Source organism: Rhinolophus ferrumequinum, chromosome 11 (assembly GCF_004115265.2).
Source record: "Rhinolophus ferrumequinum isolate MPI-CBG mRhiFer1 chromosome 11, mRhiFer1_v1.p, whole genome shotgun sequence".
NCBI classification, from domain to species: Eukaryota; Metazoa; Chordata; class Mammalia; order Chiroptera; family Rhinolophidae; genus Rhinolophus; species Rhinolophus ferrumequinum.
The window spans coordinates 33,206,828-33,222,851 of NC_046294.1; the positions used below are offsets into that span (position 1 = coordinate 33,206,828).

General features: G+C 37.5%; 1 protein-coding gene across 2 annotated transcripts in view; it reads right to left on the reverse strand.

Moving 5' to 3' along the window:
- Nucleotides 1–16,024, reverse strand: part of NELL1 (neural EGFL like 1) — a 755,117-nt gene that overhangs the window by 184,238 nt on the left and 554,855 nt on the right. For both annotated transcript variants that reach the window (XM_033118971.1, XM_033118969.1), the window contains exon 15: nucleotides 6,347–6,442. In XM_033118971.1, coding sequence (XP_032974862.1) covers nucleotides 6,347–6,442 — 96 coding nt within the window. The remainder of the gene's footprint in view (nucleotides 1–6,346; nucleotides 6,443–16,024) is intronic.

The following is a 16,024-nucleotide window of genomic DNA, read 5'->3' on the forward strand; positions in this document are numbered from 1 at the left end:
AGAATGGCTATCATCAACAAGACATATAGTAACAAGTGTTGGAGAGGCTGTGGAGAAAAAGGAACCCTCATACACTGTTGGTGGGAATGCAGACTGGTGCAGCCGTTATGGAAGGCAGTGTGGAGGTTCCTCAAAAAATTAAGACAAGAATTACCAAATGGCCCAGGAATCCCTCTCCTGGGATATATAGCCAAAATATCTGAAAACATTTATCCCTAAAGATATATGTACTCCGATATTCATTGCAGCTTTATTTATGGTGGCTAAGACATGGAAACAACCAAAGTGTCCTTCGATAGATGATTGGAAAAAGAAGATGTGGTATATATACACAATGGAATACTACTGTGCCATAAGAAAAGATGAAATACAGGCATTAGTGACAACATGGATGGATCTTGAGATTACTATGCTAAGTGAAATAAATCAGACAGAGAAAGTCGAGAACCACATGACTTCACTGATATGTGGGATATAAAACTGAAAACAACAAAGGAACAAGACAAACAAAGAAACAAAAACTTGTAGACACAGACAACAGTTTAGTGGTTATCAGAGGGCAAGTGGGGGATAGTAGAAGAAAGTAAAGGGGGTTAAATATGTGGTGATGGGAGGAGAACTGACTCTGGGTGGCGAACACACAATGTGATACATAGATGATTTATGAGGTTTGACAATTAAGTTCATAAGCTTGTTACAATAATGTTGCTAACCTTTTTTGATATCTGAGGGATTATTCATTATGAATTTGTATCAACTAGACAAACAGCTAACCAAGTTTACTGTTTGGAAGTGCTGAAAAGGCTGCATGAAAAAGTTAGACGACCTGAACTTTTCACCAATTCATGGTTCTTGCATCACGACAATGCACTAGCTCCCATGGCACTGTCTGTGAGGGAGTTTTTAGCAAGTAAACAAATAAGTGTATTGGAACACCCTCCCTACTCACCTGATCAGACCCCCAATGACTTCTTTCTTTACCTGAAGATAAAGGAAATATTGAAAGGAAGACATTTGGATGACATTCAGGACATCAAGGGTAATACGGCAACAGCTCTGATGGCCATTCCAGAAAAAGAGTTCCAAAATTGTTTTGAAGGATGGACTAGGTGCTGGCATCAGTGCCTAGCTTCCCAGGGGTAGTACTTCGAAGGTGATCATAGTGATATTCAGCAATGAGATGTGTAGCACTTTTTCTAGGATGAGTTCGTGAACATAATTGTCAGACCTTGTATTATAGAATTGTACACTTGAAATCTATGTAGTTTTACTAACCATTGTCACCCCAATAAATTTGATTAAAAGAAGAATTCACACTCATCCAACTTTAATGATGCTTTAAAAAACCATCTGTGTCCACTGTGTTTTGGTGGGTTCAACTGGATGGGCAACTCAGAGAAACCTCAAATCCCCCTATTTCCCTTTTTAAATGATTCCAAAAAAGTACTGCTTACTATTTTCAGGGCATCTATTAGCTACACAACAACAGCAATGTTATTAATATTGTGTTTCCCCAAAAATAAGACCTAGCCAGACAATCAGCTTTAATGCATCTTTTGGAGTAAAAAATTAATATAAAACCCAGTATTCATTTTATTTTATTATATTATATTATATTATATTATATTATATTATATTATATTATATTATATTATATTATATTACATTACATTACATTATATTATAGCAAAATAGGACCGGGTATTATATTAAGACGCATTAGAGCTGATTGTTCAGCTAGGTCTTATTTTCAGGGAAACACGGTAGAAGCTGCTATGTACATGTGTCAGACAACCAGAGAAAGCTCATGTTCAAAAAAGTTAAATAAATCTCCCACTGCTAAGAAGCTGAAGAGGCCCACTTGCACTCATCCTCTTCCCAGACACCTTCCCCACAGTCCTGTGATAGCTAGAGAGGAACAGAAGAAACATGCTCTTCTCTACTAATGGAATGGAACTATTATCCACTCCCTAACGGTTCTTAAAATTTTTCCCTAAAACAGGGACAGGCAGAGCAATTACAAATAGATGAATGCCAGCAGAGCTCTCTCAAAATTGGGGCAAGATTTAAAATTTGGAAAAATAAAGAAGTCTTTGTTTCTGACCATTCTTTTTTGCCTAGTGGATGGATACTGGTAATATACTCAGGGCAAACGATTACCCTCTGTCTACATATCTGCAAGTCCCTGAGACGTAGGGAAAAGGACAGAATAAATTATCCTGCAAAAAGTCACTTCCCTTTAGCAAAAGTTAAAAGACCCCCAGTAACTTGGAAAAATGAAGTTCTTTTCATGACATTTATGTTCTCTTTATTTTAAGCGTTATTTTTTAATCATTTCTTATTACAAATATCTATATTTATTGTAGAAAAATTGGAAAATTCAGATAATGCAAATAGAGAAATGGTAACTACTAGAAGTTATATTGTGAATGGACAATGCTGTAAAATTTTGTGGTTATTTACTGATCTCCCTGAATATTCTTGATCAGATACTTAATATGTTTTGGAAGGGCTTGGAGACTGTGAAAGGTTCAATGGTTATGTGAGTTTATTGAATAAGATTTATAATAAATGAACACATTTCTGGAGCAACTGTGAGAAAAAGTCAAGGTCCGTTATTTTTATAACATCAGCATGTTTTTACTAATTCTTTTACACTAGACTATGGCCTATTCTATAGCTTGACTAGTCTTGTCCAACTCTCAGTGTCTGATTCTCAAGGCACTGGTTATGGGAACCTGACGTCTATACAATTGTACAATACACATATATTTTACATATGTACATACGATACACATATGTGTACGATACACATATATTTTAAGACTGTTTCAAAAGCTAAATCTAGACCTGGCATTGTCAACAATGCCAGGGTAATTCTGCCTCCCAGGAGATAATTGGCAATGTCAGGAGACCTTTTTGATTGTCATGAGTAGGGGCGGGAGTGCTTACGTTATTTAGTGGATAGAGAGTCTAGTCATGCTGCTAAGGATCCCACAATGTATAGGACAGCTCTCCGCAATAAAGAATTATCTGTTCCAAAGTGTTGCAAGTGTCAAGGGTAAGAAGCCCCTAACTAGACAGAGTTTAATACCTTATATTTAATCTCTACTTACTGTTGCTTGCAAATTTGCTTAATGCCAAGTAGAAAATTGGGGCTTATTTACTTCCCAAAGGAAGATACTCTGCTATTTTATGGTAGGTAGCGTATTTCTGGATTTAGTGTAGCTCTTTGATTTTACATTTGAAAGATCTCTAGGAAGACTTTGTGTTGTTTCATTTTGACTTGTGCTCGGCTACATTATGTCTTGTGATATGACACATTTTTAGTTCTCTTAGGGAGCTTTTACCAGCAGCCCCTTTCTAGGCGAACAGTAGCAGAACTACACTTCTTACTGATTTGTTACACATCTCAATGTTAAATGTGAAACCAAATCAAAGCCAAGGGCACAGAGAAAGAACAAAGGGTAAGAGGAGAACCAATATAACGTGTTATCCAGAAATCAAAAGAGGTAAAATGTTTGCTTATCTTGAGTGGGGTTATGAAAAGTTTAAGTTTACTAAAATCCCATCAGTATAAATAAATGCAGAGCTGTTCATCTTTACGTTACATACCAAACACAAGTGGGATTTTTAACTCCATTAAGTTCCAGATAGGCATTTTCTTTAACAAACGACTTCAGTGATTTAACTAAGTGTACTTGAATTCTCAAAGGCAGAATATCACAAGCAATGAATAGAACCAGTAACGAGGGGGGCCTAGGGAAATATCGTTAAGCCTGAAAATAAGCAGATTCTGTATAGCTCAAAGGGGACTGTTTAGTTAGCCCTGAAATTAAAACAAACAAAATAAAAGATTTAGTGTAATCATGCTGTAGACATTCACAATGCAGTCCCATTTTTCCATTGCACCCTAAGTCTCAAGGCATGTAGCATCACTATTGAAAGACAAATAGAATTACTTAACGTTTATTGCTAATGATCAACATGACAAAATCATTCAGACAAGACAGGGCATGGGTTGTAAGTATTTGTTTTATAATTCATCTTGATCCCTTGCACACAATGGATTGGAAAATATGTACTTTATCCTATCCACAAAAATTTCATAGAATTAGAAAATTGGCCAATATTAAATGGAACAGCTTTGCTACCGATGGAAGATAGCATGGCATCAAAACTACTCAATTTTCACTTTCAGCTTTAACATTTATATAGGAATCCATGTCCTGCCTATCTCTATTTTACTTTTGCTTCTGGTCTTGATTTTCTCCTTTATCTCTACTTTTCTTGTCCCACATCATGGACCAGAATATAAGCACTGATTCAACCAATCACTTACTGAGCAAAGGAAAGGGTAGATGTCAAATCAACAAGCCATCAGAACCCATAATTAATTCTTTCTAGGCGGCCACTGACTCAGGCCCAGGTCTATAATCCATGTTCTCCCTCAATTCTTGATCATGTGAACAGAATAAGAATTTTAGAGTAAATGCTCTGGTTAAACATCACAATAATAACATAATACTGGTTTAACTAATAACTGGTTTATAACAAGCAACCTGAGGTGCTTGGTGAAAATGTAAATTCCTGGGTTATCCCCCAAATATTCTGAAGCATCGGCTCTGGGGTGGTGGTTCAGGAATCCGGATTTTAACAGCAAGTTCATGTATGACCCTTGAGGAACACATGCAAGGGTTTATAATTCTGGCTTTGTGAAATGCAACTTGAATTGTATTCTCAGTTCTAATACTGGCTCTGTAGCATGGCAGAAGCTATTTGACTTAGTTAAGCTTTATTTTGTCATCTACAAAACAGGAGTAATAGTAGCTATCTCTCTTGTTTATTCTTAATATTAAAATATTCATTTAAAAGACCTGACACATAATTAGTACATAATAAATGGTATTTGTCAGCAGTAGTAATCACCATCATCAACTTTAGCATCTCCACAATTCTGTCCCCATTAATTCCTGTACACTCATTTTAGGGACACATAGAAGTTCTAGAGGAAATAATGAGAAACTTTTACTTTAGATAACCTAATTAAAATCAAATGCACTGTAAGAAGGACACGTGTGCTAAGTTACCATTACTTATTTTTGTTTTGGACAAGAATTCTCTAACTCCATGTGGAATTCTCTCATGCTGCTCAGAGGCAGGACTGGCTCTTTATGTGTCTTTTTTTGAGGACAAACCAATGACCTATAATTTAAAAAAACGTAATTTGATTCATTGATAATGTCAAACATATGGAAGCAATGGTGCACATATTGCACATATTATACAGTTAGATTTTCACGTGTTTTGACATGAAGGATTGGGATGCTTTATAAATATACAGGCAGCACAATGTACTATGTTGGGCGAGTTGGGGTATAATAAATAAGCGTATTTAAAAATGTATTTTCTAAATTCAGAAACCTTTAAACATGAAGGAAAGGAAACAAGAGCTTTGCTCAGATTTCTGGCGTTGGATAAAGACTTCTTCTTCTTCATCAAGTGATAACTACAGCATCGTATTTCCATATTTTGATGCTGTACTAGGAGAAGTGCAAAGTGTGATATTCCAGACTCAGAAAAACACAATCCTGTGATTTGAGCCCAGTAATACTCGTGGGCAAATACACAGCAATCTTACGTGGCACAGACCCCTTGCTAGCATTGAGATATACATTGGCATATTAACATTCAATGCCAATTTCAATTACATACACGTAGGACTTCTCCAATTAATAAGAGAGCAGATATCACCAAATAGCACCAAGTGTAAACACTACATTTATTTCAAATAGAAAGATGCACATAATGGAATCTTATAAATACTAATTGGCTTATATTATCAGATCTATGAATGATAATGTTCCTGATAAGCTAATATTTGAATAAAATGCCAAGCACACCAATAAACCTGCTGCTGGAGTTACTTAATGTGCTTTTATGCAAGGAGCATGTGGTTCTAATTTAGATTCTGTTGACACAGCAGATTGTTGTAACTCCAATAGTCGTGCATGATGCTACCCCCAACAGATAATAATTGGGGCAGGTCAGATCGCCAGGCTTTATCTCTAATTAACACCAAAAACACACACTTCCAATTATAGCAGAGAAAGATTCAGCCTTGCTAAATTAGAGACACTGAAGGGAGGGCAAATGAGAGCCTATTTTCAGAGGGAGGACACCTATTATGCAGTGATCAAAAGGTACCCACTTTGGGGAGCCACACCTATCACTGAAATGTAACGTATCAAGTCAACACCCAGTACTATACTCCAGCAGAAAGAATTTGTATTCTCTTTGAAACTCTCTCTTTTCCCTCCCTCACCCTGAAAAAGGGCTAGGTTACCTTTCTCGCAGTGGCTTCCAGTGAATCCAGAAGGACAGACACATTTGTTGGGCGCCACGCATGTTCCACCGTATCTGCAACCCTCTTCGCAGAATGCTGTTGCAAAAGAATGAGGGATTTCTCTTAGACAAAATGGCAATAAGAAAATTCATGGCAAACAGCAGGAGCGATTTTTTCTTTGTTGCATAGGGAATACATATCAGTGCGGACATATTTAAAAATTTTGGTACCTGAAAAGATAAATGGAATAATTCCTATTTCACTGAGACCAAATGAAATAATGGATGAAAAATATTTAGCATGGGGCTGGCATGTGCTAAACAGTAACTAGTATGAATAGTTATTACTGTTGCTTTTATTACTACTATCATTATTATTATTATCGATATATTTGAAATCAGATAGGATAAATCGAGTAACTATTCAGCTGGTGCAAAAGGAATTGTGATTTGAAAGGTTAAAAATAATTGCAATTACGTTTGCACCAACCTAATAAAAAGGATAGGCTTGGGATAAAGGCAAAGGCAATTTAAATACTCACTATTTTGTAACTACTTTTTTTTCTAAATATCTTTTATTACAGTAAAAAACTTTTTCACATTATTTTAAAAAGATTTGGGTAGATATAATTTTTGATAACATAATGAATTTAACCACTTATTTTTGAATGCTTAAGATGTTTCCAATACTTCTGTGCTAAAAACAATGCCTTGTCTGTATAATTAGACTGCTTAGCACACCCCAAAGTAATCCTTTAGGGAAAATGCCTCAGTGTGAAAATACAGTTTCAGAGGGTGTGGAGTTTAAGCTTTTTGCTAAGCATCGCAAAATTATCCTGACTCCATCTCAGTACTACCTTGCTAGGCTTCCCACACTTGGCTAGTTTTCCTCATTACATGCTAGAATAGCATAGCATAGCTCCATACACCTCTCCCTTGCAGCATGAAATATAATTGTTTATTTACATATAATTGATTATCATTTCCTGTCTCATCCATTGTACTGTAAGGCTCATGAGGACCGGTACCAGGATTCTTTTCGCTGCCCATTGTACCATAGCCTTAGTATCTGAGCACATAGTAGATACTCAATAAAATATTTGCTCAATGTATTAATTTATATTCTGCAGGTTGTTCTGACCGAAAAACTTTTTCTCTAACAATTCTGCAACACTTCCATCTAGAATAATTTATTATCCAACCTTGTTGGATACCCAATAGTTTAGTGCACTAATGTTGCAACATTTCTCATTAATGAAGATAATTGCAACTTGCTAACCCAGAGTTTCTTTTATTCACATGAGAGCTAGGTGAGAACATTTCTAAATTTATAATTACAGCTAGAAAATGTCATGGTTATATTTTGCCATTACCACATAAATAATATGGGTCTAACTTTAAAAAGACACATAATGTCTTTAGATAGTTGAACACTAGTTCAACTTCACAAAACTTCTCACAATCTTGTCATTTGCCACATCATTTAATAACCATATATGATTTAACATTTTGTAGCTTAGTAATTAATTGTGAGTTTCGTTGCTCCTGCCAGAGGCGAGACAGCATGTACCTTGGAATTTGAAAACCATTTTCTCTTTTCAGCATCTTAGTACCCTGAGCCTGTGCAAAAAAAGATTTAGACAATATCTGCCTTGGTATGTTCACCACAAAAAACCAAATACAGAGAAATATATCTCTCATCCCCCAAATCACACCTTGTAGACTCTGGTGACTGACATTTAAAGAAATATATTTCAAGTGTAGGTTCACATCAAAATTAATAACAGAACAGTAAACAGTACACTTTTCATCTGTCATCTAAAAATGACAGAGGAAAAGCTATTGAGGAAAGTTTCAAGTGGCACCAAAAGAAGGCACGGGCTTGGAAGCAAGAAGTTCAGCTTGGGTTTCTTTAGTAAAATAGTCAAACAGCACTTGATCTAGATCTGTGCGTATGCGCGCGCTTGCGCGCGCGCGCGCACTCACACACACACGCACACAATCTGTAGACCTGGTAAGGAGACTCGCTGCTGTTTCACAATACATGTGTGCTCTTGACATATGCACCCTTAAACACTAATGATAAAAGGAGGTTTTTGAAGAAAGGACGAAATGCTTGTGATGTCCTAAGAATGTACAGATGTACATTTGTGATGTTCTAAGAATGTACAAAATAAACAGGGTGCTATGAGGATTAAATGAGTTAGTATTTGTAAAAAACTTAAAATGGTGTTTGGTGCACAGTGTTATATAAGTGTTTTGTTAAATAAAATTGATTGATAGCGACATTATTAGGACTGTGCAGAATGGACCAGGAACAAATCGTCTAATACACAGACAATTAAACCCATCCTATAAGGTATTCAGCTTCACTAAGATGGGTTGCTATGACCTTGTGATTTATGCTCGATTTAGTTTCTAATAAGAGTAGTAGTAGCACTTATCACGGAACTATTAGAGAGATGTTATTGTTTCCCTTATAAAAATGGTGAAACTGGGGCTCAGAAATCAAGTGGCCCATCTAAGGTTACACAGGTAGTAAGTAGCAGAGCCAAGATTCAAGTAAATACTTCCTTGCTTTCAAAGTTTTACCTCCTCTTTTTATGTTACAGTGCAGGTTTATATGTAGTCACCTGGGCAGGTTCCTTCCTTTTGTGAATAGCTCCATAAGGGCTAATGGAACTGACTACAGATTAGAAGGAAAAAAAATATGCATGTCTAAATTGCACAGGTGATATTAAAGAAGGCAGGTAAGCAGCTGTTTAAGTTCATACCTATAATCTAATCTCCATTTTTTGTCTGAACCTAGTTCCATTTCACCCAATAGGCACATACTATTTTTAACGGAATTTACCTGGAATAAAGAAGAAATTCATTGCCTATAAGAACCATAGGTCATATGACAACGTAATCTCAAAAAACACAAAAACAAGTGAAGGAGCATGTCATCCCAAACCCAACCTACTGTGGGGAAACGAAGATCAATGCACGTTTTCTTTGACTACCTCATAAAATATCAAAATACACTCTTGTGTCCTAGTAGTCTAGAGAGTGTGGATAGATTATTTACATCTGGATAGGCTCATCTTAATCAACTATAAACCTAGCATTTCAAAGAAAAGGACTCTGATACGCAGAGAACCTATAATCTGCACAGCATTGCTTAGTTGATGGCAGAACCAATACAAGAAGCCACGTCATCCTACATTTCTTTCAGCTTATGAGAGGATGGGGTGGTAGAAACCACATGGCCCAAATATTTGCCCTATATTTATTAGATGTGTGACCCACAGCAAATTATTTCACCCCTCTGGATCTCAGTGTTCTGAAAAGTGAAGCAGTAATGAGAGTAATGATAACAGACGTGCTGTACAGGTGAAACTAAATTGCCAACATAAATGACCCAGCACAGGACACGGCCAGCGCAACGTGTTCAAAAAGGAGGTATGATTTTTGTTACTTATCACCAGGACTCTGCTTTTCCGAATAACAATACTACTCTACACCAGTTTCTGTTCTAGATTCCGGATATGCAGCAATGAGTTAGGACCGGTCCCTGGGCTATGGAGCTTATTCTTTAGTGAGGGCTCATTATCACTCCTTGCTGAACTTGACGCCCTCAGTAGCATCATGCGGTTTGCAGTGGAACTTGAAATCACAGTTCCTTTGCAAACTCAGAAAATCTCAGGCATCGTGAGTATGTTGCTCCTTGGTCAACCACTTTCCAGATTCTGAAGTACAGCATCAACAGATTGCAGGTATACAATAAGACCACAAACCTGAATCTGTCCTTACAGCACCCTTTGTTATTAACTTACTACCCTGGCGGAGGTGTTCGATTGGGTCAACTCTAAAATGGTATGATTTCTATTTTTGAAAGGATTCTTTCTATTGTAGAAGGGAATAAAATCACAAAACTCCAAATGGAGGGAGAGTTAATTCACAGGAAGATTACTTTTTTATATTCAGAATTTCTCAGCATGTGAAATGAAACTTGGATGTTAAGGGGAACATGGTAGTGTATCACCACCATGTGCTCAATTTGACAAAAATACTTCTGCACTAATAAAAAATTAATAGCCCTTCCAGTTCTATATCCACTTCAAATGATTCTCTCAAAGTTTTAGGCATATACTTAGTTCCAAGGGACACCCTGTATCTTGACAAAATAAGGAAATAAAGTTTCAGCACCATCTGTTAGAAGGAAATCCATTTCTTCCCTCCTTGTTTCCTTGAGGAAGCATTTTCCTTAAGATCATTTCTGACCTCTCTTGGCAGCTTTGCTCATGCCACCCCTGGGGAAGTTAGAGGAATTTATTCTATTGGTAAATCTGGGAAAATATATTTATCAGGATGATGCTTCTCAGATGGGAGAAGCAGGAGAATGGGCTGGAAAGCACCGTGTGATTAGAAATAGGTAATTGTTACATTTTGAGTTTCTTTGGGATAGTGAGTTACTAGGTGTGAATTACATTGCTAAAATAACTATCACGATATCTAAACAAACAAACAAACAAATAAATAAAAGCTAATCACCATGGCCCAATTGTTACAGGGTATCGTGAACCAAATAGTGTAACTAATTTGATTATATGCTTGTCAAATCCAAAGGGGCAGCAGTACTTAAAATCTGGTCATGCTCAGCAAAACTCCACATCCACTCCACTTCTTTCTTGGGAGTGACCTGCCTTCAGATAGTATCAATTTTTCTGATAATAGCTTCTTCCCTGGGGCTCGGTGGAAAGTCAGCATTATTCTGTGTTCATTCTTAGTAAACTAGCTTGGCATACAGAGCTAAACTCATGTTTTCCGATCCTGCTCTGTTAATAATAAAGGTGGTCTCAACACCTCCATGTTTGTGTTTTGGTTTATTCCTTACTTTGTGCAGAACGTGATATTTACCAAACGGCCCCTGAAATATTTTGGTTGCCACGAGATGGCCTGTGGGGTCAGTGTGTTACTGGCATTTGGTGGGCAGAGATAGGGATGTTGCTAAACATCCTACAATGCCCTGAATGACAAAGAATTATCTGATCCGAAATGTCAACAGCGTTGAAATTGAGAAACTCTGCTCCAACTTTATACCATTAAGTCTACTAGGTCTCTCCAGGAACAAAATTATTTTATTTTAACTCATTTTTCCATCTGCCCACCCCACCCCCATATCTCCTCAAAAAACACTTTAAAATATAGAGAAAAAGTAAGAATGAAAATCACCCAGACGGTTAATTTGATATGTAAAACCAAACACCCAGATGCCTGCAATTATCACTTTTCATGTCATCATTTTGGTCTGAAGCAAACAAACAGTATACTGCATAATTTAATAATTATTGGCCCCCAAATCACCTTCCACCCTATCACTTACTATATGTGTGTTTATCCACAGCTCTAATAGCCTTTCCCAGTCTCCTTTTTAACAATAATAATAACAAGAGTAATGGTAAATTCCATTTATTGAAGACCTACTAAGTGCTGTATAGACGGAATATTCCATTTCATTCCTATAGCAATTCGGTGTATTATTCATGTTGTCCTCATTGTCAGAAGAGAAGGCTGGCTTAGAGAAGTTAAATGATTTGTCTATGGTCACTCCACTACTACGTGGTTTCCTGGGTTTCAAACTAGGAGTCTTAACCCCATCACTAAGTCATTTCCTTTAAGACTTGGCCACCTACTATGAGCTGATAATGTGCCGGGAGTTGAGAAGACTACAACTAGGCCTGAAATGGTCCCGAGCCCCAAGAAGCAAACAATCAAGTAGCAGAGAGTGGCATAAAACCCAGCGTAATAAAATGTGACACATGCTGTTGCAGCAGTATGCATAAAGCGCTGAGAGACCGTGGAGGAGAACATAATTAACTGTGCCTCGGGACAGAGGCAAAGCTTTGCAACAATGCTGGCATTTGAGTTGGGCCGGAAGAATGAATAGGATTTTTGTCATGCAGAAAAGCATAGGACAAGGGACAGTGCAGGTCAAGGTTTTGTCTTGCGGAAAGGTACTGAACATAGGAAGAAAATGAAGAGGTGTTTATAACTCACATCAAGGTTAGAGACTGAGCATTAGAAGAGAAGGCAGCAAGCCCTTCAGGGGAGGAGGAGCATTTTAGAACATACCACCCATGTTCTCCATCTTCCCATCTCCATCTACTTCTCGGATGCATTGGTTATCTTAAGGCATAATAATGTACCGCCTGGATATCTGCTTATAGAATTTTCTTTTGTTCTGTCCATTATTCTAGTTCGTTGAAGACAGTGCTTTGTAACCCTTTTTTAACACACTAAATGCAAGAAATATGTTTAAATCAGAAATCTTTCCATACATACATAGACAACCAGAAATGTAAAATTTACTTTTATTTGTGTGTAATGCATTCTGACATTTTCCAATGTATTGCCTTCCATTGTATTGCCTTCCATTGCATTGCACTGTATTCTATTCTATTCTATTCTATTCTATGTATTGTATTCTATATCATTTATAGAATGTGGCTATTGTGATGAGACTTGCTTTCACAACCCATTAAACCTGCAGTTTAAACTGTGCACTTCTTTTACACATTCTAGATAATTGTCATATTCTTCTAGTCCACAGCATTCTGTGATAGGATTGGGTCACTTTAGATTAATCTTGACATGTTCAAGCAGAGGTGTTGGTCTGAGCTCTGGAAAGACTGATATGATAGGAAAATGTCTACAAGGGCTATTTTCCATGGAAGTAGTTGCAGCAGAGACCATATAGCTTGCAAAGGTGAAATATTTACTATCTAGGAAGGCCTTTATAGATAATGTCTATTATAGAGGACCAACTAGATGGGAGTGGCATTGGTTGAGGGGTGAGATAATTCATCCTTTTGCTTTATTTTATTTATTTGGCATATATATATGTATATGTATACATATACATATATATATATATATATATACACATCTCTGAGAGATTCTGAAGGACAAGGGTTATGACTTTTGCAACCCCTCAGTTCTCTATGTCATCTTGAATGCTAATGATACTAAATCCATATTTTCTGATAAGAGTAATTAATTATACAGAGAAAATAAAAAGTTTGAGAAGACAGTCTTGTGTAAAAAACTAACTATATCATAAAATCTGAAATAAGTATATGACATGTAGTTATCAAGTCAGATCAATTCAGATTTAAAAATTGATCAAGCATCTACTGTGTGCTACACACTAGATACTCTAATAAGATATGATCCCTGTTCTCCAATGGTTCTCCCTGAAGGCAATTCCCCCCAGGGTACATTTGGCAATGTATGGAGTCATTTTTAGTGTCACAGCTGTGGGAGTGCTACTGGTGGCTTTACTGGGGGTAGAGGCCAAGGATACTGTTAGAAATCCTCCATGCACAGGACAGCCCCACAGCAAAGAATTATTCGGCCCAAAATTTCAACAGTGCCAAAGCTGAGGAAAGACAGACAGTCCTTTACTCAGTCATTCAACAAACAGTTATTGAGCAGCCTCTGTACCAAGTGTCATCCTGAAAACCAAGGCTCACGCAGAACAGCTAAAAATATTCCAACGTATGGGTTTATATTCTATGCAGAAGATACTGAATAACAGAAAAAGTGTGTAAGTGATAGAGTACGTTAGATGATACTAAACGATATGGTGAAAACTAGAGCAGAGCAGGACGGGGACTGTGCCAGTGGCGAAGGTTGTAATTAAATAGGGTGATCATGACAGGCCTTACTGAGAAGATGGCATTTGAGAAAAGGCCTGAAGAGGAGAACAAGTGAGTCATGCAGATACCAAACAGAAGAGCGTTCCAGGCAGAGGTGACAGCAAGTGCAAAGGCCCCGAGGAGTGAAGTGAGCAGATCACATAGCACCTTGTAGATCCTAGGAACACTGCCTGCACACGGTCAAGAGGAGGTAGAGAAAGGAAAGGATTACTTCTACTTGGAAATCAAGAATAGCTCCACAGAGGAGCCGAGACCTGAGCTGAGTCAGAAAAATAATAACCAGGCAGATTGGGGCGAAGGATTTGTACTTGGGAGGCAGGAACAGCATGAGCAAAGGTACAGAGGCACGGGGCACTGCTGGCTAGAACTGAAAGTGTCTTCAGATGGCTGCAAGATATGCTGTGAGGAAGGAGGAGTGGTGACCGGAGCTGGTGTCATGCACACCCAGGCTTTGGGCTACGTCTCACAGAAGAGTCATTTCTTCTCTGCCTTTCTCACCAGGTACCCACTGGTCTTCCGAAAGATTCAGGACTGCCAATCCTGTCTTATGTTTCCACAAGTTCAATTTCATTTAGAATAAGAGTGGTGGCTTTTTGCTAGGAAGATAGAGTCGAAGGTAGGGTTGATTATGAATTCCTTTTTATGAGTTTAAAATCGCTGCAATGTATAACTGCAAAAATCATATAAAAGAAAGAGCAATTCAACAGGAAATTTCTAAGAACTTGAGAGTGAGAAATATTCAGCCTTGACTTTGTGTACCTGGGTCTGGGGGTCCATCACTGGAACATATCCAGACAACCTGGTGCCTGGATAATTCTCCCATATAGAACTACCGTGTTTCCCCAAAAATAAGACCTAGGTGAACAATCAGCTCTAATGCATCTTTTGGAGCAAAAATTAACATAAGACCCGGTATTAGATTAGATTAGATTAGATTAGATTAGATTAGATTAGATTATATATATACCTGGTCTTATATTATAGTAAAATAAATAGATTGGGTCTTATATAATATAAGACCAAGTCTTATATTAACTTTTGCCCCAAAAGATGCATTAGAGCTGATTATCTAGTGATAGAGTCTTATTTTCGGGAAACACGTTATGCAAGCAGTTCAGAGCATGACTCTGGTAACAGAGACCTAGTTTCCAGCCCTTCTTAGCTGGCTGACGTTTTTCCAGCTTTCTTTATCTACAACTGACATATAACATTTTGTAAGTTTAAGGTATATGATATGTTGATTTGATACATTTACCAGTATATACTGCAAAATGACTACCACCATGACTGATTTTGGAAATTTGTTTAATCTCCTTGAGTACCAAATCCCCTACCTGTATGATTAGGTCAACAAGAGAACATATGCCATGTAAGTATTACCGGGATTGAATAGGACAGTGCATGTAAAGGACTTGGCCTAGTGTTCACTCATAGTAAGTGTTCAATAAACATTAGTTCATCTTAAATCTGTCAGCCTCTTTCTCTCTAGGTTGACTCATATAGTGTAGCATTTTCTTCTCAAATATCAAAACTCTGTGCAGCCTGCCTTCCCTAACTGACGCACAAATCGATGCCAGAGTTTGACAGCTTGTGAGCAGTGAAATCAATTGCAAGAAAATGATGGATTAAGACAAAAACCTAAGAAGAAGAACAGAATGAGAGATGGTGCTCAAATTTCCAAAAGCAAAATTCAGGAAGTTAGGTCAGGACTCCCTATGATATAAAAGCTAAGGCAATGGTCAAATTACATCTCTGCAACAAAAACTCTGAAAGCAATTCAAAATTTGGTGTTCAACAACTACCAGCAGCACTAAGAAATGGGAGCCTGAAAGTGCTATCTGTGAAAAGCAGTTGAGGAGAAAGCCCGGGGTGAGAAGGTCAGAGGTTTTTGCTGCACTGCCATATTGGAGCTAACACATATATTACCCCTGGAGGTCACAGTCTAGAGACTTTGAAGAAATAAATCTCAGCAAATT